The following is a 25,331-nucleotide window of genomic DNA, read 5'->3' on the forward strand; positions in this document are numbered from 1 at the left end:
TTTCTTTATCGGCGTTTGCAGCCTCTGCAATCATCTGGATGCCCATTCGACGATCTTCACGCAAAATTAGGTTAATTTTGGTCACTGTTTCCGTAGTGGAAACAGTCACGGTGCGACCTGAGCGCTGGTTATCTTCAGTGCTCTCTCTACTCTCACTAAACCGCTTACACCACTCAAAAACACGCGCACGAGATAGATAATTGACCCCTTATGCCTCTTGTAATAATTCATAGCACTCAGTTAGAGTTTTTTTCAATTTAACGAGAAATTCGAGTTTGATTTTTCGACACGATAAAAGACGCGTTCGTTTCAAATAGCTACTGCACAAATACTATAATACTGATGGAAACGTGTTTGGGCACGTACATAAGACAAGATATCTAGATACACAACGCACTACACGTTTTTTACCCCACCCGTCTAAAGCGCCCTCTAGGCGCGCAATCTCGTTATTTAATAGCCAGACCTCGTATAAAAGTTGCCCCGGTATATCAATTTTTTGTTAGCGGATATAGATACAATTGAAGAAACCAAGGAAAATTTACGTAAATATTAACTTGGAGAGTACTCCACCTCATAATTAAAAGTGTTCAAAACAACACCGATAATATTGAACATTCCAGTATAATTCAGATCAAAATTAAATCAATTTTTTTAACAATCCAAAATCAACTTATCGAAAAACACGATAAGTAGTTAAGCTTAGTAGATGATTTTTGAGAGAAATGTTGCTTCGGTGGTTGAAAATTTTCAAAAGTAACACCTTGTAATAAAAACTGTAAATATGTATTTTTTTTGTTAATTTTTCTATGACGACGTAAAATAATATTGACGTAGAGAAAAGAAAAGCGGTATCCTTTATCGTAACATTCTAAAATTAAAAATTGTTTACGTTATTTAAAAGAAAAATTAAACGTCCCTCCTAATTTACAATTCCGAGAAGTTCGCCAAAGCGAGAAATCCTAAAACAAAATAGTAAAAGTGATAATGATTCCAATCAACTTGACAACTACCCGATGTTGACTCTTGCGTGCTCATTTCTATTTGATTTATTGATTATAATATTCCAAAAAACAAAACACTTCTTTTCTCACCAAAGAGAAACCAATTTAAGTGAGGCGGCTATCGATTATCGATCGTTAAGGCAGGTACCTACAATAAGAGGTTAATAGATTTAAAATAAATTTTAAAATAAACAGAACCGAACTTGTTTTTAACGACCACGTGAAAATTGGACAAATTATACTAAAAGTAATAGAAGAAAATGAAGACAACGAAGGTGACAATGAAAATGAGGAATGCCAATGGAATCTATTTGGTACATCAAAGAACCAGAACGCCGTGGTAGGGTTGCAGAAAGAAACCTTGTCATACATTTGCCTGATCCTAAGGGAGCTGCTTGAGATATTGGGATTCTGAAGAAACTTTCAAACTTCTTATTGATGATACTATGATGAAACAGATAATCCCACGGACCGACGAAGAGATAGACAAGCAGATACGTAACATTGTAAAACAGTCGTTACATGTAAAAAGGAAATGGTTATAGGATTTTCTATTCACAGAACTGCTATGTCTTCACCACGAGGGCTCTTTCTGAATATGTTCTGTGCTTTGATGATGAACTCACTAGGCAATAGAGGGTAAATGGTGATCGTTTAGCTGTGATTCGATATTTGGGTGACAATTTTTTGGAAAACTGTCGTCAATATTACAAGCCGTTTGTGCTTTGTCCGATTGATAAGCTACTTTTAGGTTATCGTGGTCGATATGGATTTAGAACCGTGATTCCCAAAGTGCACCACCAGGGAAACGGAAGGACTCAAAAATCATAAGCGGGGGTCTATGAAAATTTATTTAGTTTCGATAATGAAGAACTAAAATTTAGGCTTGACTTCCCCTATCAATATAGGCAGATAATATTTTAAGAAGCTCGGCGACTGTTACTGGTAGAAACTTGTTTAATTCATATTCAGTACAACGCGTCGCCCCTCCACAACGCTTATTCAAACGTGCACGTTCAGACTGGTTGTCGAAAGGTGCATGTTTATAAAGATTTGATTCATTTTTTGTCTCAGTTTTAGAGTTTCTGGAAAGATCCTGATTTAAAAGAGAACCCTAAAGCGGACAGATTTTTTGTAATTTCAGCTCTGAAAAGAAAGGAAAATATTGGTTAGTGCCAATTTTCAGTTTTCAAACTTGTCACACCTGAAGATATCCAGACATATGTTCAACATTTGATTGTCCTGCATGATGATTTCAAAAGCAGATTTGAATATATTTTGTCGATGGAGATACCACCATGGATAATAAATAAATTTGATGAAACGGAAGTGGACAATGTTATATTACAAGAGGAGCTACTCAAGCTTAGCACTAATGAGGAGCTGAGAGTGACATTTGAAAAAAGATATCAAAAATTTTAGCATGGATAGATCTAATCTTCAGTTTTTCTCACGATTTGTAAACTGGTAGTAATGTAGTTACAGGAAGTCCATCGGATCTAAAATTTAGAAAGTGGTCTATGTACTCTCGTCATATATTTTCGAAAAAACTCAATTCTAACCTTTTCTTTTTTTCGAAAACTGTTGATTCGTCGTTGAATCTCGGCCACAACGCAAGTTTCCATGGATAGATCTAATCTTCACTTTTTATCGAGATTTGGAAACTGGTAGTAATGTAGCTGCAGTGGGTCCACCGGATCCAGCAAAATTTTGAAAGTGGTCTATGAATCCTCGTCTTATCTTTTCGAAAAAACTCAATTCTAACCTTTTCTTTTTTTCGAAAACTGTTGATTCGTCGTTGAATCTCGGCCACAACGCAAGTTTCCATGGATAGATCTAATCTTCACTTTTTATCGAGATTTGGAAACTGGTAGTAATGTAGCTGCAGTGGGTCCATCGGATCCAGCAAAATTTTGAAAGTGGTCTATGAATCCTCGTCTTATCTTTTCGAAAAAACTCAATTCTAACCTTTTCTTTTTTTCGAAAACTGTTGATTCGTCGTTGAATCTCGGCCACAACGCAAGTTTCCATGGATAGATCTAATCTTCACTTTTTATCGAGATTTGGAAACTGGTAGTAATGTAGCTGCAGTGGGTCCACCGGATCCAGCAAAATTTTGAAAGTGGTCTATGAATCCTCGTCTTATCTTTTCGAAAAAACTCAATTCTAACCTTTTCTTTTTTTCGAAAACTGTTGATTCGTCGTTGAATCTCGGCCACAACGCAAGTTTCCATGGATAGATCTAATCTTCACTTTTTATCGAGATTTGGAAATTGTAGTAATTGGTAGTAATGTAGCTGCAGGGGTCCAACGGATCCAGCAAAATTTCGAAAGTGGTCTCTGAAATAAATAGTTTTGGGAACCAATGATTTAGGTATGGCTTAGAATTGTTATGTTGGTCGAATCCAAGTTACATGTTGAACGAAAGTTCCTCACATCCAAAACAGAGAACCTGTCTCCACGTACTATATGGGACAAATAATTTTGATTTGATTGATTGATTTGAATTCTAAATCTGACAAACTTGGATCATTATTCTCTTTCGACCACTAAAGAGAAAGAAATGTTATATTGCTCTCGATAATACATCAAAGTGCAGACGAGAAATAGTCATCTTTTATAACTCTACCAAAAGGGAACCGACACATTTGATAAATGACGTTTTTTTTGGAATGTTAAATCAATTTGGCGTCAATTCTATGGTTTTGCACCTTTTCAATGAAGGAAAAAAGGAACTCTCCAGAAGGAGGTATCTGCAGAAACTCGCTAAAAATCTAATCAAACAATTGCTGTATGCACACTTGGAAAATCTAACCATTCAAAAAGGAATCAAACTGGCAATCAGATAAATTACAGATCTCTGCAGTATGTTCAGCTGCAGATAACGACGAGCCTCCAAGGAAACGGCGTTGCTCTTTCTGTTCTCCATCAAACGATAGAAAACAAAACTCCGCTGTTCATCTTGTAAGACTACGATGTGTTAGAAACATAGTTCAACACTTTGCAGTTTACTTTACCTTGGAACACATCTTTCGATTTCAAAAATTTTAATTGCGATCGTTTTGCGATAGAATGCTACGTCATCAGATCCTTTTCCGACGCCGCCATTACAGCGTTATTTACGATAATGATGCTGTGCTACAAGATAATTTAACCTAGTTGGGAACTCACATTTTCCTTTTTCAAAAATTTCAGTTTGCGATCGGTTTGCGATAGTTCATTAGGCTACGCCGCCGTTGCGGCGTTTTTTACGATATTGATGGTGTACCACAAGGTCACGCTGAAGCACACACCTTTTAGATCGGATTCAAACAGATGTTAGGTTATCTTGGAGCACACAATCGTAATAGTGAATAACGCTGCAACGGCGGCGTCGCAAAATGATCTGATGACATCGCATTTTATCGCCAACCGATCGCAAATGATCGCAAACTGAAATTTTTGAAAAAAACTTGTGATGGCTTCATTAGTTCTCATTTTATACTTATTTTGTTAGTGCCTATGTTAATGGTATATCGGGGTAATTTTCAAAGTTAAGATTTGCTTTTTTGAGAGGGTTTTATTAGAAAATCCTAAAAACTTTCATTTTTCACTTTTTATATACTTAAAAACAATTTAATTTTGTACTTAAATTGGATTTTTTTGTTCAAATCAAAACATAAATTTATAAATATGTAAATATTTTACCGACCAAAAATTTCAGCATGTTTAGCCATATCTAAAAAGCTGTAGAAATATTAATTTCAAACGTTTTTTTTTTAAATTATGTTAACCAAAAAAAAAGAATGTAATGAGGTCCACGAGTCCTCAAGTTTATATTTTCGTATATCCTAGTAAGATGTCGCCACAATTCCCCAAGCTCCTAACCTAAAATTATTATCAGAAAACTTCCATCCCCAATGATTTCAATTTTGTTTTATTAAAGCTTTGAGGGAGAAAAATAATATATGGCGTAATAACTACCTTACAAATAAATTTTTAAAGCTTAATGGTTAACAGGAATTAGAAAATATGTAACACATTAAGAGACTTGATAAATGAGTTTTGAAAATGTGCACGAACGAGTAACTTGCACGTGTGTGTTGTGTGGGCTCGATGCTGATGCTGAATGTCTTGAAATCTCGTTTGTTGCCGAGTCGCCTCTTTTAATTAAGCGTCCCAAAATTTTTTTATAACATTTTTCGTAAACTGATACTCTTGAAAGGGAGTAAAATTTGCTGGTACGACAAATATTTAAATTATTTATCATACCTTATATTTTTTTTTTAAATTAAACACGTTTAACTACTAAGAAGTAATAAATTTAGTTAGGAAAATGAAATTTATAATATACGAGGGTCTTTTTTTTAAGTAATAACAGTATTTGAACGTAATTTACATTAAAAACTAAATTATAAACATTTTTTTACTTTTACTGGTACCCAATCATAAAATAAATCTACTGTTTGATCGGTTTTAGTATTCGTAAATACCAGTACCACAATCATCCTTAAAAAAGGTCGTCCTCATATATATATATATATATATATATATATATATATATATATATATATATATATATATATCCTTGGAAACAGCTCACATAAAAATTTTCAATAAAAACTGTCATAGATTTTAGAGTAGCAGGCCTATGACCAGCAGTAAAGACAAGAGGAAGGACCAACTATTATAGGGATTTGCTATTTTCGGATTGCGAAAACACACAACTAAAAAGTTCAAATATAATGAGTAAAGGCAATAACCTGACACTAAACGTATGAAAGTAGAAGAAAGAACAACTCGCATCATACGTGATAGTGGTAGGAAGCTTGGTTTGGACTAGAATGTGTGTGTGAACTTTATAATATTACCAGTAGGATGCAATGTTCACAGCAATGAAATAAAAAATAAATAAATAAATGAGGCGTGAAATGATGAGATAAAAGTTGGATGATAATTTGCTCCTCCTAGAGACTGTCGAACCCAACGAAAACAAAACTACACTCGTGAGCAAAAAAATCGACTTAAATCTGTAGCTTCCATTCTTTTTCTATCACCATCACCTCGTTCCACCGCCAGTTTTAATAAAAACCTTCCATTTTCTTCCATTGAAATGCCCTCTCAAACCTTCCAAGAACCTCCTTTAAAATCCATGTTTTCTTTAATGCAATACTGTATGAATCTTTCTCCAAGTCTTTCCATTCCGATTGAGTTACCTCCAGAACATGTGATTTGCACGCATCTACCGCTTCTTCAGGTGTAGAAAAACATTGACTTCGCAGTTTTTTTTTATCTGTGGGAATAAGAAGGAATCATTGGGTGCCAAGCAATGACTGTACGGTGGATTGCCCATCAATTCGATGTTTTGACTGTTCCAAAACGGTTTTGTTTGAACAGAACCTCCTCTAGAAGCCATGTTTTCTTTAATGCAATACTGTATGAATCTTTCTCCAAGTCTTTCCATTCCGATTGAGTTACCTCCAGAACATGTGATTTGCACGCATCTACCGCTTCTTCAGGTGTAGAAAAACGTTGACTTCGCAGTTTTTTTTTATCTGTGGGAATAAGAAGGAATCATTGGGTGCCAAGCAATGACTGTACGGTGGATTGCCCATCAATTCGATGTTTTGACGGTTCCAAAACGGTTTTGTTTGAACTGAACCTCCTCTAGAAGCCATGTTTTCTTTAATGCAATACTGCATGAATCTTCTCCAGGTCTTATGTAGACTCGTCCTCTTCTATCACTACCATGCAGGCACAACCTACTTTCGTCTAAGAAGAGTTCGGAGCCGGAGTTGGTCAGTCCTATCGCCAGTAACTGGCCTTTTTGGCTCAAACTTAGCTTCCTGTCTTCTCCTGACTGTCTATGAACTCATAGCAACTCCTTGCTTTAATTTGAGTTTTTATTGGACTCGATTCATCGGAGATGTGCTGACAATCGGTCATATTTCTTGGGAGTGTACTTTTTTCTTCTGAAACCAGTTTACGGTCGTTAGCAGTAGACAGCAGACTGAAGCATGTCCCCCGAATATCGATTTTTTCCAGAAGAAATAAAATCCAAAGATTATGTGCGCGTAAATTTTTATCTAAATTCCACAACGTTCAGCGTAAGCTTCATACGAGGGTTACTATGTATATTTTGAATTGACACGAATCTAGAGGAGTTAGAGCTGACAACACTGAATATTTGAATACCACAGTCTTGAAGTAGTGAGTTCTGACTACAGTTGAGTCTTGAATTTGAAGATAGACGTCGAAATTACCTAGTATGTTAGACGTTATTTTTCTCACGATTTTCTTTTATTTCCAGGTATTGCAACAAGCCGGCAACGTTGAAAGATTAGGAAGATTTTTGTGGTCATTACCGGCATGTGATAAACTACATAATAATGAATCGGTTTTAAAAGCTAAGGCTATAGTAGCATTTCATAGAGGTAATTTCAAAGAATTGTATAAGATACTAGAAAGTCACACGTTTAGTCCCCACAATCACGCTAAACTACAAGCGTTGTGGTTGAAAGCACATTACATCGAAGCAGAAAGACTAAGGGGTAAGTAATTATTATCCTATCCATTTAATCAGCTTTTTGGTACAACAAGCTTTTCCAAAACGTCTGACCAACACATTTATGGTCTTCCTCTTGTAATTTCACGATCTCCAATGTATAAATATCAATCCTTTTAGTCTTTAACTTTGCCACATATCTAGAGACATTCTTTACATAAATCTTGTTTCGAGACCAGTTGGTTCTTTTCCTGTTTGACCGTTTTATGTTCAACATTTATCTTTCCGTGGATCCGACTGTTTCCTGTGTTCTATCCATGTTTTCCTAGTTAAATACTTTTTTCTCAAAATATCAAAAATTAAGTTAAGTAAGATAAAATATTATTTGGTTTATTATAAAATATAATGTGCATATATTCAGGTAGACCGCTAGGAGCTGTAGGAAAATACAGAGTGAGGCGAAAATTTCCTCTGCCCAGGACGATATGGGATGGGGAAGAAACTAGTTATTGCTTCAAAGAAAAATCTAGGAGCGTTTTAAGAGACTGGTATTCTCATAATCCCTACCCAAGTCCAAGGGAAAAAAGGGAATTGGCCGAAGCTACTGGTTTAACTACAACACAAGTTTCCAATTGGTTCAAAAATCGAAGACAACGAGACAGGGCTGCAGAACATAAAGATAGGTAAGTTTATTTGTTCCCAATGTTCAGTAAATGCTTTTTATTCCGCTATGTTCTTCCATGTTTTGCCGCGTAAGTGGTTTAGCATTATCTTGTAGCAGAACCTGAACTAAACCTGGATATTTCTGTGATAAAACCTCATACATTCATATAAATCTACTATGTAGCTCAACGATCTAGAATGATTTTTAAGTACACTAAATGACGAAATTTCATATACATAATGCAGATGGAATGAGGAAGTGGTTTGTGGCAAACGCATACATTCGGAAATATGGAAATTCGCATAGGAAATCTTTTATTTGTGGAAGGGGATAAAGGACCAAAATTTCGGGAAGCTTCGATGTAGAAATAGAGTTTTATTTGCCTCATGCAGCGATAGAACGCCGAAAAGAGACAACAGATAAGACGAAGTGGGCATTCAAACGTACAAACTCAACCTAATCAGTATTAATCTAACTACATTTTAGATAAATTACATTTTGAGGGAATGACCATGACCCTACGGGTCATATCAAACTAGTCTGAATCGGAATGGATGCAGATGGGGAGGAATGGATGCCCACTACCACTCCCAGACCTAGAAACATCAGATGAAAAACTAATTACAGCAATGTGTGAACTTGAAATCTAATCTCAGGATCAAAGTAAACCACGTAAAGTTTGGAATTATAAATGGGCCGACTGGAAGCATGTTTCCATGGAATGATGTTTGTTTCAATTCCAATGATTTCGGATGTAATATTAGCAGGTATGGAAGGCTAAATTTCTTGCTCCTTAAAGGGCTTTGCAACAAAAATGCTGCTTAAATCAAATGGCGCTCAAATCTTAGTACCGAAAATCGTACAAATGTTGTTGTCTCGAGAAATACCTGCAAGCACATGCTTGCAAGAAACGCTATAATGAGAAAGTGAAAAATAAACTCTTCAATAACCAAATGGATCAAGGTCTTTCTGGTCTGTAACAAAAGCAGTCACCCAAGGCTTGTTGAGTCGCATCTTTGTCTCAAATTCGACTATTTATTCGCGGGGAAAACTACAGCATTCCGAGATGTGGCAAAACAAAAAGGTTTGGATATGGCTCCGATGGAATACTACCAATCGAATTGAAGAAATACGCAGCTGAATTAACAAGTTTGCTATGCAAACTCTTTACTCTATCATATAAAAAAGGTCTCTACCATGCAGATTGAAAATTGCTTGGGTTAAACCTTTCCTATAAAATGGAAAAGAGACGATTCCCAACAACTACCGTCCGATCGCTCTAGTCCCAGCAAATCTTGAGTCTGCGACCATCAAAACGGCTCAGAAAAAGTCGAGGTCAAAGCTGGTGTTCTTCAGGGACTCATCTTGTTACCTACTGTCTGTTTTTTTACATCAACGATCTACTCGACAAACTGCAAACCCGCCGCTTCTCCGAAGATGCAGCTACAGTAGTTACAAAAAAGGCTGACACTGCAGCTCAGGATTTTGTTCTGTTTGGACATGAAAAATCACCATCACCACAAATTCGCTTGTTGGATGTTGAGGTTGGAAGTAATATGTCCTTGCGTTGTAACATAGCCGAATTAACTAAGACAGTTTCACTTAAACTAGGAGCCCTCTTCAAGATGAAAATGCTAAATACTCTGCAACAGTTTCTAATCCTTTACAAGGTCCATATTTGGAATATTATTAGCACATTGCTAGTAGCTATATAGAAAATAGAGCATTCCGCCTAATAGGCAATCCAGAGTGAACCAGAAACTTAGACAGCTTGGAGCATAGAAGAAAAGTCGATGATTTGACTCTGTTTTATCGATACTACTTCGACAGATGCTTTTCCGAGCTGTCCAACATAATCCCACCTAGAGCAGTTTTTGAAGGACCTACTCGACAGGCGGACGTGGCTCTTGAATCGAGTTTTCGTTTTCGTTAGCCTGTTAACCTGTCAACAATGTAAGTTGGGAAATATATTTGCGCAAGCGTATTTACCTGATCTGACCTCCAGCGACTTTTTCCTGTTTGTTAACCTTAAAGTTTTAGTTACAGAAAAGGATGTTCGTTAGAACAGGACGGAAGGAGGTGTTAAAAACTTTTCAGGCAACCCTCGTAGTAACACCGGTGTTTTCACATATTTATCGAATTTTCTATTCCATATAACTATAGACTTGGGTATATTATTTCTCTCTTTCCAGTTATTTTATTTACGTTTACTCCATCGAACATGTAACGAGATACCTTTCAAAATTTCCTCAGTCTCGTTTCTACCTCGTTGCACAATTTAACAAAAACAATGAACCAAAAAATAAAAACATCCCCTTGCTCATATCCCGAGCTCATCACACTGTTAGGATATCAAATAAACAGACACAGTGTCGTTACAGAAACAATTTACGTACCGGGTGGGTAACTAAGAACCGGCGTCGCAACGGATTATATTACAGTTTCAGGGGAAGATAATATTATGATAAAAGTGGCCCCGAGAATTACGGGGAACCACTAGAGAGCGTATCCGAAAATATAAATTTGAAAAATCAAAATTTTTCTCAAATTTACTTAATTAAGTGGCACTTTAATCGAATTCTTCAAATTAAAGAACAAATTCTGCGTATATTTTCTTTCAAAAATTTTGATCTACCTCTTCGTATAAGAGTTGGGGGCGAGTGGGAACCTTGTTGTGCTTAGCCGATTTGTATAATCTTTATTATTATTTGTTCAGTAATACAAAATAAACATTTTCTAAGTATATCAGTTAACAACGTGAATTCTAGAGGACATTGTTTCATATATTTTAGATTATAGGATTTTTCTAAATAAATTTAAATAGAAGCATAAAAGTAAAAGTAGTGAGAATTTGACGTTGTGTTCAATTAGGGTTCAAGCCCGAACGAGAGTTGTTAAACCACTCTGATAAGACGTACTAACGTCGAAACTAGTCAGTTACAAACTTCTTCTGGCAATTACGTCTCCATATGTGGTTATGTCAATTCTAAGTTATTTGAAGATACCATTCTAAAACACGTGACAAGTTGGCCGTTTCGCCTGGGTAGCTCACAAAATATTTATTCTCAAATTGTGCAAATCTTGTGTTTCAATTCGATTTACAACGTTATTCGACGTCTTCCGATATCTAACTGACATCTGTCTCTATCTTGACATACATCTTCTGCATTTCCTTATCTATGTCCTTTCTCCAGCTTCTTCTTAGTCTTCCCCTTCTCTAGCATTCTTTGTACATTTCCAAACCATATTAGTTGTTTGGTTTTCAGACTTCCATTATCTCCCTTATTGTGTAATTTTAGTAGCTTATTACAGAAATAATTAAAAACTATACACCTCTGAAAAAATGTCGAAATTTAATATTTCGAAAATGTTTCCAGCCGTTCTTCAAAGGAGACACAACTACTTTCCTGGCTAATGTCTCGAGGAATACTGAATTACAACTCCTCTGAAGAGCGTGATGTCAATCGCCTTTTTTGTCGATATTAAGATCCCCAATAGCTAGCAATTGTAAGGAGAGATTTTACTACTGACTAGTTTCGACGTTATTACGTCTAATGAGAGCAGTTTAACAGCCCTCATTCGAGCTTGAGACCTAAACTAAAGAGCGTCGCTATTCGGTTCATGTAGTTAAGCAATTCTCAGCGAACGCTTACTGGCGCCATCCTCACGTACAACTGCGCACCACTGGTCAGGTAGACATCTAGCGTAGTCGCCGATAATATTAATTCCCATAGTAAATGTGGTGAGTAAAATATATCAAAATAAATCATTTCTACTATTCACCTCGGGAATAATTTCGAAATTTAATATTTCGAAAATGTTTTCTGCAGAGCCTGACCGCGAGTTGTTAAACCACTCTAATGAGAAGTAATAACGTCGAAACTAGTCGGTGGTTACAAACCTTTCCTCGCAATTGCGAGCCATTGGGGATGTTAATATCGATAAAAAAATCGATAGACGTCACGCTTTTTAGAGGAGATGTAATTCAATATTCGTCGAGGCATTAGCCAGGAAAGTAGTTGTTTTCTCCATAAAAAAAATTAAACTGCATTAACGAACCACGAAATATCAAAAAAAAAAACATAAATTCAATTATGTAGATTCAAAAATTCTTGAAACGGAATTACGAAAGAGAGAAATTTTAAAAAAAGGTTCACATTCATAAAAACGAGATCAACGATAAAAAAAATCCTAAAAAATTTAATTGGAATTTACAGATCTATTTTGTAAATACGAGTACGAATAATTTGACCGATAGCTGTTATGTATTTATGAGATGTAAAAACTAAGGAAAAATTAATTTTTCAAATTGCCAGTGTCAAGGCATATTTTGATGAAGACAGCAACAGGTCGAAACGTCAAATTTTTGTTTGTCTTTAAAAAATTGAAAAAAAAAGTGGAGATCTAAGATCAAGAAGATTTAGAAACATTTTGTTCCTGGCTGCTTCACGCCAGCTAACTCTATTCTTCTCTACATCTTTCTATCCATTTTTTCCGTGGACGCCCACTTTTCCTTTTCGTTGCTTCTCCCCCTTATAAGGACCTTCCGTTTTGTTCATGGCCCTACACTCGCTCCCATTGGCACCGTTGGGTGTATAACTCTCTTGTAAATACGTACCTTGGTTACTCTTGAATTTTTTTTGGATCTTAATAGTTTTCCTAAGGCTCCAAATGTTTTGTTCCCTCTCGCCAGACTTTTATTGATTTACTGGTTTCATCTCCTTCGTTTACCACTGTCACTACCAGGTTTTTCATGTAAAATGATAACAAATCATTAAATAAACAAAATGTTCAAAATATCATCCATCATTTTCTATACATGAAATCAGTTGCTGAAAGGAGGATAGGACAGCACTTTGAATTTTTGCCTTTGAAATACTTCTATCATTGTAAACGAGATGTTTTATTAGGTCCCACAAATAAAAATATAAGAAAGTTAGGTCTGGAGATCTGGGTGATCATATTAAGAAACGTGCAATTCCAATTCCATAATCTAAAACATGGAATAATGTGCCGCGCAGCCATCATGTCGCAACGAATGGCTAAGGGTATGTCTGAAAGTGGCAATTCTAAATATCTTTCTCCATTGATTGTTCCAACTCACGTTGCTAATTAAATTATTTGGAAGTCATAATTTTATATTGTTGAACAAAAGCAAAAAATGAAATCAAGTTTAGGAAAAATCGGCCAAGCAGAATCGGACTTTTCAGGTATTTTTTCATAACAAGGTTCCAATTTCAGGTACGTAATGGAAAGATACTCCTTGATTTTGAAAACCAATGCTGTCTGCTAAACCTTTTCAAAGGTAATGAACCTTGTCAAAGGTTTGGCTAACAAACAACTTGAATTATAATAAAAATTGAAAACTATTGTCGTCAACTGATTTCGAAATTCGTCATAAGGCACTAGGTGTTAATTCCAAACAAATTATTCCAATAACTTTTTTTCGTATTTGCTACCTGAAAAACATGTTTATTAGTATTGAATAATACCATCTTCTTTATGCCTGTGTTTTAGCTCTTCGTCACTTGTGAAATGTGTCCTTACCAAGTGCGTCTTCAATTTAGGCAAAAAATAAAAATCATTGAGAGTCGCTTCCATACATTGCCATTTGTTCTCATCCGTCAGCATGTTCGAGACTTATCTTGCAAAAACCTTGGCAAATCCTAGGTGATTTCCCAAAATTTTGTGAAAGCAGGACTTGATTGTATCAGAAATAATCTCGTTGAGGACCCGAACCATCACTTTTCGATCTTCCACTTTCGCAATCACTTCGTCTTGAAACGATGATTGCCATGGACTTCTATACGTCCGTCTTTGAATTCTCTGTACCATATGCACACTCATACACTTTTCACCATACACCATACACAGTTGTTAATGAATATCCACCGAAGGTCTCAAAAAACGAATCACAGAACATAATTCGCACCTGAGAATCTGGAAGCTCCATCTTTCACGATTACCAAGACAATAATATTGTAGACAGCTCGTCTAGATTGGAAATAGAAGAAAGGGGTCTAAGCAACACGCTAAATCCCGCCTAACAGCGTACCTATCGTCCGCATCTCCTTGGGCAGCTCATTTTATGGACAAACCTCAAAATCGACAATTCTCTATCTATTATTTTGAAAAATTTTCTTTTTTTATTTATCCTTTTGAACTCCGTCGCTGTGCCGGGATATCAAATAATCACCTCTAGTCTATGGCTTCCGCGCCTCCTCTCTCGCCGTGGTAATTTGATCAGACATCTGCTGAATTGGTTTGGTTGGTTGGTATACTTGGTGGTTCGGTCGGTTGATACGGTTGCCTGCATCGCACTTTTGATTAACTCAATTAAAATCTACCATTCCGTCAATATTAACATTCACTAATAATATAAAAAAAATGCCCGTGGATTATATTACTAGGAATGTTTGCTAGAGTTCGATGTTATTGTTTTTTGGGAGAAAAGCGTCATTTTTTAAATATGTGTTTTAGAAATTGTCGGGACATTTTTCTCTGTAGGGTTGGGGTTGAGTTTATTGTGGAATTGTGAAAATTTTTGATGTACGAGGGTCGCAATTTAAGTCTTTAGATAGACATATTCTTCTTCTTCTTCTTATAGTGCGAGTCTGTTATCGTCCGTTGGCGATCATTTTGTCCACTGCAACTAAGAAGAATGAACTAGTTGTCTGACCAAACCACTGACCTAAATTTTCCAACCATGATGCATCCAGGACTTCTTTTTCCTTCTATTTTTTCCTGGATGATAAGATGCAGGATTGCAGGATATATTCACCATTTAAAAAGCTTCGAGCTTTTCAAGAGTTGCTTCCGTCAGTGTCTATGCTTTCACACCACACAAAAGAATAGAAAACTCTTAATACCCTGAAGCGAAGCTGTAAACTTAGATCGTGACTACACAAGATGTTTTTTAGTCTAATGAAGGCTGCTCTAGCTTTCCCAATGCGACATTTTATTTCTGTTGAGTGGTCACCATCGTTTACTGCTGATGACCATGTACTTAGTCTTTTTGGTATCAAGTTATAGGAATATGTAATAATGTATGTATGTAATGTAATAATTTCCTTAGTTCCGAACATAAAAATAAACTATAGGTCAATAACTAGGTCATATTAAAATATAAAATATTTTTATTAATAATTAGAACAAAATAAAATTCATACTTGTTTGGTCAAGGCAGCCATATTGGAGATGCTGTTTGACACGTTGTTTGACAATGTAGTTATAAGTTTATTCTCGGTAGCTGCACCGGCAGAACAGGAAGTGTACACTAAAGCGTTCTTTGTAGCAGAACTAGCACTAGAGTCGATGTTTTTAGTAGCAGTGCAAGAGAACTAGTTCACCCAGTTCACTATATTGCTTGCTTGAATTTAGTGTCAGTTCAGTCAGTGCAATAAGTGTAATTTGGAACCGGTGGCTCTACATCTCTATATCGTTCTTTGTATCTGATCGAACTAATGCTATACACTCGTGAACTGGCCTGCACTAGACCACTTCAGTACAGTTCCAGAGCAGCTACCAAGAACAAACCTTTTGTCTTAACGTAATGTAATTTCACGATTTTAGTATAACAAAAATATAATAACTAACAATCAACGAATAAATTTAATCTCTTTTTTATCTATTATACGTTCAAATAATTCCATTAGATTTAAATATTAAAACAGTATTACATTCATAGTTATTCAGTTTCAAGGAACCCAGTAGTACGCGACGTAGTGTTAAAATTAACTTATGACTCAGTAAACCGACACCCGATACGAGTATTTGTGGTATATCTACATACACACACACACACTCACACACATACACACATCTGGTTCGCGTTTCTATTATATCCCCGTACAAACCAAATCGGAATTATTTGTACAACAAATTGTAAACTAGAAAAAGAGTTATTGTATTAAATATTTCAAATAATTTATAAACTACATTATTATTTCATTGTAATTTATTTATATAAACAAATAATTAATATTGATAGCTCTCACAAGAAAAGTCACCATAACCTCAAACTAGTAACTGGTAGGAGTGAGTGGGGAATGTAATATAAAATAACCTTCAATAGTTTGTGGTATGATTTGTAAGTGAAATGAGTACTCAATAACATACTGTATAATTAGTATGAAGGATAAAGAGGAAAAAGAGTATATCAAATGGGAGAAAAGTGTGCAGTTGTTTAAAAACTTTCCAGAATGGCACTGGTGTAGAAGTATGAATGTATCGATTGTGGATGAATTGAAGTATGTCGAATTGAATAATTCAATAACATAGTTCATTATTGAATGTCAACAACTATATAAGAAGGTGTGAAAAGTTGTACAGGGCGCCACCTTTAATTAACACATTTTCATCGACGCTTTTTGATATGTTATACATATTGTACTCGTTACCTCAACTTTCCATAACAATTAGTAATAAATTTTGTACTCGAAACTAGTGGGAGTGAGTGGGATAAGTAACTTAATAAAAAAAAACTTTTAATTGTTTATGTTGTGGTTATAAAGTGAATCAAATCCCCAATGAAATATTTTATTATTATTATCTGAATTTCGTACGAGAAAAGTTATTCTAACCTCAAAATCCTAACTAGTGGGGATAAGTGGGAAAGTAACTTAATTAAAAAAAACTTTTAATTGTTTATGATGTGGTTAAAAAGTGAATCAAATACTCAATGATTGTATGATTAGTGGGGTTGAATGGGACAAGTGACAACACATTATATCAACGTTTAATTATTTTTCACGACTGTGACCCCCAATATATTTTCAGAAACAAAAAACTAGAAATTATTTTATTTATGCCCAAAGTAATCAATAACTGAAGCTTTCGCACACAATTTGAAACCTTATTCTAGAATCTTTTGGAATGCTCTTAAAAAATTACTGAATTGACTAAATCAGGCGAATGTTCCAATGGCAAATCGTAATATCAACAATGCGACTGTACTTGGAGCTTTTACTACTTAATGAAGGTTTCCAGATTACTCCTCTAGAAATAAAGTATTCAAAGTGGTCATCGTATGAGGATCGATAAGAAATTTTAGAAAATAATTAAAAATTACCCCAAAAATCAATTTCTCGGAAATATCTTGAGAACGTTAAAAGATATGGAAAAAAGATTCAAATAAAAAATGTAGGGATTAAAATGTTCTATAAAATCGTCTCTAATCATTTTTGACATATTTTGAATAGAAACCAAGATATTTATAATGGAAGCTTTGAATAATTCACAAAAAATCGAAAAATTTTAAATTTTGAATTTGTTTTTCTAAATCTCATATAAAGAATTGGTAATTACACACTTTCACGGTCACCTGGTTTTTTGGCTCTAGAAAATCGAAAAATGGATGGATTTTAATGATTTTGGTCTCAAAATGTTCCATTTTACGGCGGATTTATAAAAAAAATTAGTAGAAATAGCTGGAATGAAAATTTCTCATAGTTTTACTGTTTTAAATCGTAAAAAAAACGGTTTTGCAAAATAATCCTTTACAAAAAATTATGGTAATTATACACTTTCGCGGTCACTTGGTTTTTTGGTTAGGTTAGGTTAGGTTGGCTCTAGAAAATCGAAAAATGGATGGATTTTAATGATCTTGGTCTCAAAATGTTCCATTTTACGGCGGATTTATAAAAAAAATTAGTAGAAATAGCTGGAATGAAAATTTCTCATAGTTTTACTGTTTTAAATCGTAAAAAAAACGGTTTTGCAAAATAATCCTTTACAAAAAATTATGGTAATTATACACTTTCGCGGTCACTTGGTTTTTTGGTTAGGTTAGGTTAGGTTGGCTCTAGAAAATCGAAAAATGGATGGATTTTAATGATCTTGGTCTCAAAATGTTCCATTTTACGGCGGATTTATAAAAAAAATTAGTAGAAATAGCTGGAATGAAAATTTCTCATAGTTTTACTGTTTTAAATCGTAAAAAAAACGGTTTTGCAAAATAATCCTTTACAAAAAATTATCTCATTATCAGATAAAGTTCTTATATTTTTTTGTATTCTACATAAATTAATAAACAATTTAAGAAAAAATCCAAAAAGAATGATTTTTTCAGTTTTTATAGCTTAAAATGAAATCGATGAAAAACAATCAATTTTTGTGAATAGTTTCGTACAATATTCTTCAATGTTAATAGTTTTTGGACTATTAAAAATCGAAAAATAGAAAAATTTTATAATTTTGGTCTCAAAATGTTCCATTTTACGACGAATTTATGAAAAACACGGGGGTAGTGGCTGAATTTGCGGTTTTTAATAGTTTTAAACCTTAAATAGTAGAAAAACTTTTTTTTCAAAATATTCATTTTTTTATGTAAATTGCGAAAAAAAATATACGAACTTGATTCCACGACGTCAGAAACAGTTACGAAGGATTATATGTAGAAAGTCATTTTTTTGCATTTAAAGTCATGAAACTGTAAAAAATATTTACTTTTTTTAATTTTCGTATTTTTTTTATGAATCCGCCGTAAAATGGAACATTTTGAGACCAAGATCATTAAAATCCATCCATTTTTCGATTTTCTAGAGCCAAAAAACCAGGTGACCGCGAAAGTGTATAATTACCATAATTTTTTGTAAAGGATTATTTTGCAAAACCGTTTTTTTACGATTTAAAACAGTAAAACTATGAGAAATTTTCATTTCAGCTATTTCTACTAATTTTTTTTATAAATCCACCGTAAAATGGAACATTTTGAGACCAAGATCATTAAAATCCATCCATTTTTCGATTTTTTTAGAGCCAAAAAACCAGGTGACCGTGAAAGTGTATAATTACCATAATTTTTTGTAAAGGATTATTTTGCAAAATCGTTTTTTTTGCGATTTAAAACAGTAAAACTATGAGAAATTTTCATTCCAGCTATTTCTACTAATTTTTTTTATAAATCCGCTGTAAAATGGAACATTTTGAGACCAAGATCATTAAAATCCATCCATTTTTTGATTTTCTAGAGCCAACCTAACCTAACCTAACCTAACCTAACCAAAAAACCAGGTGACCGCGAAAGTGTATAATTACCATAATTTTTTGTAAAGGATTATTTTGCAAAACCGTTTTTTTATACGATTTAAAACAGTAAAACTATGAGAAATTTTCATTCCAGCTATTTCTACTAATTTTTTTTATAAATCCGCCGTAAAATGGAACATTTTGAGACCAAGATCATTAAAATCCATCCATTTTTCGATTTTCTAGAGCCAAAAAACCAGGTGACCGTGAAAGTGTATAATTACCAAAGAATTTAACAAATGATCTTAAAGATGTAATTCGATTTATTCAAAAATTATGAATATACGTAATTTTACAACTAAAATAACTTGTATAAATTTAAAAAAATGATATCTCCAAGGTCATTTATTAGTTTTTAAGGACTCGACTGAAAATTTCTATACGAGGGTGGTACCAGAAGTACCTGGCACAACAAAGAAAACACAAAGATTTTGGAAAATAATATATTCATTTTTCAACGTAATCTCCTTTTAGCTCCATACACTTTTCCCAGCGATGTTCAACAAGTTCGATACCCTTTTTATAATAAGAATCGGCAAGCTGCTCAAAATAGCCAAAAACTGCTGACATCAACTCTTCATTGTGGAAAACCTTTTTCTCAAGTGTGAGAACAGAAAATAATCCGAGAGGGTTAAATCTGCAATAACGGATGTGTGAGCTGGTGCATTGAAACAACACTTTCTTAGCCAAATGATTTTTGCTGGATTTAGTCAATGAAAATTATCCCATTCCAAAGAACTGACGCCATAATCTTGCCTGCAGATGGAACTGTCTTTGCCTTCTTTGGTCGACCACCGCGATTCTGGTCTTTGTAGATCGTACGGCCTCGTTTAACATATCAAAAATCAATTTTTCCATATTTACAAATTTACTGAAATCGTTCACTATTGTTGACTGCCAAATAAATACTAAACAACGTGGAGTCTCCAAACTTGAAACATATACTGTATAGATTGTGTACTTTCTAATTCAATGGTATTTTTCAAGCAACTACCGCCATCTCTAGGTTAGGCCAGATACTTAAGGGACCATCCTCGTATACCGAGTAATGAAATTAAATTGTTTATTGCAAATATCTCAATTTCTATTGCAAATAAGTCAATAACACAATTTTATAGATAATTTTTATTCAAACAATTTTTTTATTTTGACATTTCCTTCGCATTTTTTTGAGATTTTTTGAAAAAACTGATTTTTGAGGTAGTTTTCCCCGATTTTTCAACCACCTAAATATATTTCCATCCCCCATTTAAATATAAACACTACTTGTATGAATTATTACATGAAAATCTATAAATTACCGTAGTACGCCGAGTTAAAAAATTGAAAACGACGTTGTCTTAACTTAATGTAACCTAACCCAACTGTTAGTATGTTGTATTTTTTGTTCTAAATGTTCTAGAGAAATCTGACAACTTAGTTATATATGCTCAGCGTACAGACCCCACATGGCAACCATTGATTTTTATAATTTTAACGATGGATTGATTTTAAATACAAACAATTATGACTACATATGCTAAATATAACTTTTTTAATATTTTTATGAGTTTTTTCACGGTACATGATTCTTAAGTGCTTTTTCATTCGTGGATGACAATTAGATCGGACTAATACGATTTTAAGAGAGTTAGATCAATTAATCTAATACTATTTGCAAGTAAATAGATGCCAGTACTGGCTCTTGGTAATAATTTTTAGTTATTTAACCAATGTTTCCAAAAAAAAACTCACCTTATTAACGTATTTGTCAAATTTCCATGTTTTTATCGGCACAATCTTATTGGTTAATCCCAATGACTTATATTTTACGTTATTATGTAAATGGCATTTGGAGTTTTCATGTCTTTTTATTGAATTTCCTTGTGTAGGTTTTATTTTTGCAAAATAGCCCATCTCTCTCTTTTCTTTTCTTAGTTGAAATCTTTACAAAATTCTATTATAGTATATTGTTATACTATTTATGTAAAATTATTATTTTTTCTATTCTCAATTGTTTTGAAAGCCCTGTAGCACAAAAGCGCTTATGTACTAACCGCCCAATTCATATTCAACTTTGTGCGACAGGTAGTTTCTTAGCTTTTACTTATTTGTACCTAAACAAAGTTAAATGCGAATTGAAACATCTGTGATTGCTTGACAAACATATGTGCAACACTTGACTCACACACATACTTCGTGGGGTGTCGGTAAACTGAAAAGAACAACAACCTTCAAAAAGGTCCCAAAAATTGTTTATTCAGTCATTAGTGTTCCCTACTGGATTCGGAAACTGATTTCTTTGAATTGTTCTTCGCCTGATGGGTTCTTACCATTAGACAATTACTTTTTTGTACTAACATGGTATTTTAAGTAATCGGTAGTTTTATTTTCCCATTTAGAAATACAAAATACAGTGTGTCGTTTAGTAGGAAGTTATGTTAACTTTATGAACAAATCTAAATAAACAAAAAATTGCTAATATTAGTACGTATTCAAAATCTCTAAGAATCGCTCGTACGTTTAGGTACACCTTGTATAATGTGACGTCATCGTCTGTAGTTTTGTCGAGTCACAACAACCATTAAAATGAAGTCCCCAAGTAATTTCTACTAAAAGTATATCAAGTGCTATTAGTTACGTACCTACTGGCGACTAGGTACGAGTTCATTAAATTGGCAATTACTGCCCTTCTTACGAACCCGAAATTAATGTAAGGTAGGCGTGTATGTATAACCCACTATTTACTATTTTTTTCTTCTTTTAATAGTTTATCAAAAATCACACGTGTTCAATGGAAAAATAAAGATTATTATAAGGTAATAAACTCACATGTTTTTGATAATTGAATAATAAAAACTCTTATTTTAAAAAATGCGATATTATACGTTGTTTACATATTATACAGAGTGTTCCGAATTCAAAAAATTCACGAGTGAGAAGATGACGTGAAAATAATGCAGAGACATAAAAAAAATTCTCAAACGACCCTCTAGTTATAGGCATTTAAAGTTGCGAAATCAGAAATTATATGTAAGTATATTTTCTAAATTACACCATGGTTAATAATCCGTAACTTTCACAGGGACAACCTGTACAATCTAAAAATAGCAAAAATGCATTTTTCAATCGATTATTTAATTATTTATTCCGTCATACACACTACATGGACATAAGTAATTATTCATTAAAAATTCATGTACAATTTAGAAAATATACTTGAATAAAAGTTGATTTCGCAACTCACGTTATCTAGTCACTACCGAATTTTGTACATCTAGTCCCATTGTATATCATTCAAACAAAAATCCGTTTTTGAAAGTTTCTGATTTGTAAATGTAAATAGATATCCCGAAATATTTGTCTTGTTATTATGGCGAAAAACTACACGAATCAAGTATACATAATAAGATTTTCAATACAACAAAATACACTTGATAATTTTTATATCACTCTTAATGCACAATCAGTTTGTTAAAATAACTAATTTTATATATAATCGAAAATAAAACAACAAAACTTGGAAACTTAAAACGTTGACAGTATTCTTATTCTTCTTTTCTTATTACACGCTAAGATAGAAAAATCATTGAATAAAAAGTGAAGGAAGGCACAATAAAAAAAAGTGCCCTGGATGGTTGTTGCAAATAGCGGACGATAATATCCGTTTAACTATATAAAAATTATTCTATAGCAAATAATATAAAAAAAGAACACTTTTTATGATTTTCAAATGGTGTATTATCATATCTTTTGTCTTCAAATTATGGATGTTTCAAGTATCTGTAAACAATTCAAATAGCACCCGTACACACACGTTCTGAGTACGCCCACCATTAAAAATGTCAAACTTGATGACGGCAATGTCAGATTTGACATATCAGTGTTGCCATATCTCAAAACTCAAGTAATAACTCCAATCTATTACTGATTATGGTTATTTGTTAACTACTATTTACAACATACCTTGTATATTATAATGAATTATAATAACGAAAAATAGATGATATTTGAAATACTATTTATTACCTTGTATTTATAAAAATTATGTCAAAAAGTATATGGAAGACTCGGTTTATTATTTGATGTACTTTATTCAGACAGGGAACGTTTCGCCTCTTACCCTACACTACCCGCACACTTGGGGTTGAAGGAGAAACTAAATAATGGAGTATATGTAGAAACGTTGATATCATATTTCATCAAAACAACGTTGTCTGTTTAGACATCATTCTTGCCTGTCACAATAGGTCATTGGCTTAATAATTTACTATTTAGTTTTGAGGAAATTTTCCAATTTTTCAATCATAAACGTAATGTATTCAAGCAATTTTAAAATTTATAGTAGAATAATAAATTGAATACTCATGAAATTAATTAATATATTCGTTAAACAAGAATTTTATAATTTATTGTTTGGCAAGATAGCAACAAGAACAACATGAATTGAAAGTTTGTTTCAACGCATAAAAAATCGACCTTGGCACGGAGACGATACTGCGCAATACATATTACGTGCTCCAACCGGACAGTTACCGTTAAATGAACGATTCTGTTTTGTGTTTCAACCTCCTTAAGTATCGTTTGTGAACTGTTTCCGGGACAATTTTTTTGACATTTGGTTAATAGCAAGTACTTTGTCTAGAGATTGCGCAGAAAATATTACTTAAACGCTTCCAAAAACCGTTCCAAGAACGGTCCAGATTAGCAGATGGGAACGAACCTTTAGTTACGCAAATGTATGTTTGGTTGCCTATAGTTATTCTTCTTATTGAGTATTAATTATTCTCCTCTACGACAACGCGAGCTCTCAAACATCGGCTCAAACAAAAACGTTTTTGAACAGTCAAAACATCGAACTTATTATGTCAACTGCCTTACCTGTCCTTGTTTGGCACTTAATGATTCCTTCTTATTCCTACAAATCAAATATAAATTGCGAGGTCAACGTTTTTCTACACCTGAAGAAGCGGTTGATGCGTTCAAATTATGTTTTGGAGGTACCTCAATCGAACTGGAAACAATGCATGCAAATAGTGTATTGAACTTAATTGTTTTATTTTTCTATTTCAAAACTTAAGTAGCAACAATTGTACTTTACTACTCAATAATTAATTGATTGTAAAATGATGAACGATACATTTAAAAACCAAAAGCCCACATATAATTGTCGGATTTTGAGAACAATAAATCTTACAACACCGCATATGGATACCACACGGCTGCCAACATTTAGAATGTAATTTCCCCAAGTACACGAGTAATGATTTCGGTTACTATATTGTTACAACAAATGTCAAAATTGCGAACATTTTCTAAAATACTTACGAGTATATAAAACCGCAGCGATTTTTCATGAGAATATTTATCAACAGGATGCCCGAATACTTTTAATATATCGAATTTCATCAGGGATTCTCTTTCTGTTCCTACTCGAGTAATTTGATATCTTTTCCTTCATCCAATATGGAAGAAACACTACACACAACCGTTATTATCTATACATTACCATACAAACTTAATTTCTTTATTTAATGTAATTACTATATTTTCATAATATTTATATAAAATTTTAAGTCGAAATATATATGAATATGCAATTTTGATTATTCTGGTGCTTTCATTCTTCATTATGCTCTTCTTCTTTAATTGTAATTATTAAATATTAGAGGTGACATTTTAACAACGTTGCCAGATTTTCAAATTAGTATGTAGAGTGAAGAAATATAGATAAATTGTATAAATAAAAGATCATTAAAATTTTTTGGATATAACAAATAAAACAATTTCATATCTCTAGTCAGTAGACAACGAAAAAAAATTATTCTGTTCCCAAATAAGTTCTATAGAATTCTATAGCTCGCAATTATTCAAAAATTACCAACAAATGCTATTATTACAGAAACAAAAAACGCAATAACGGCATAATTAACCAGCCTTATGTTTCAAAATGTCTGAAAAACTAACACCAAAAATTAATTAAACGAAAAAAAATCTAGTTCAACTTTGGCGGAACTAGCACCATCCACACATACTACTAAAGAAAGAAACAACTCAAAGTACACCCAAGTGTTAATCAGGAAGATATAAGAAGGTAACTGGAAGTCATCTGGTACCAACAAATGAAGCATAAACATCGATTATTTAGTGATTAGAAGATATGAAGCTGGAT

At 33.5% G+C, this 25,331-nt stretch overlaps 1 protein-coding gene across 1 annotated transcript in view; it reads left to right on the forward strand.

The window, feature by feature from the left end:
* LOC130901483 (homeobox protein six1-like) overlaps window positions 1–25,331 on the forward strand; it is a 54,379-nt gene that overhangs the window by 25,853 nt on the left and 3,195 nt on the right. Inside the window, exons 3-4 of the mRNA XM_057812914.1 lie at window positions 7,294–7,534; window positions 7,910–8,171. Of these exons, the coding sequence (XP_057668897.1) occupies window positions 7,294–7,534; window positions 7,910–8,171 (503 nt within the window). The remainder of the gene's footprint in view (window positions 1–7,293; window positions 7,535–7,909; window positions 8,172–25,331) is intronic.

Source organism: Diorhabda carinulata, chromosome X (assembly GCF_026250575.1).
Source record: "Diorhabda carinulata isolate Delta chromosome X, icDioCari1.1, whole genome shotgun sequence".
Classification (NCBI taxonomy): domain Eukaryota; kingdom Metazoa; phylum Arthropoda; class Insecta; order Coleoptera; family Chrysomelidae; genus Diorhabda; species Diorhabda carinulata.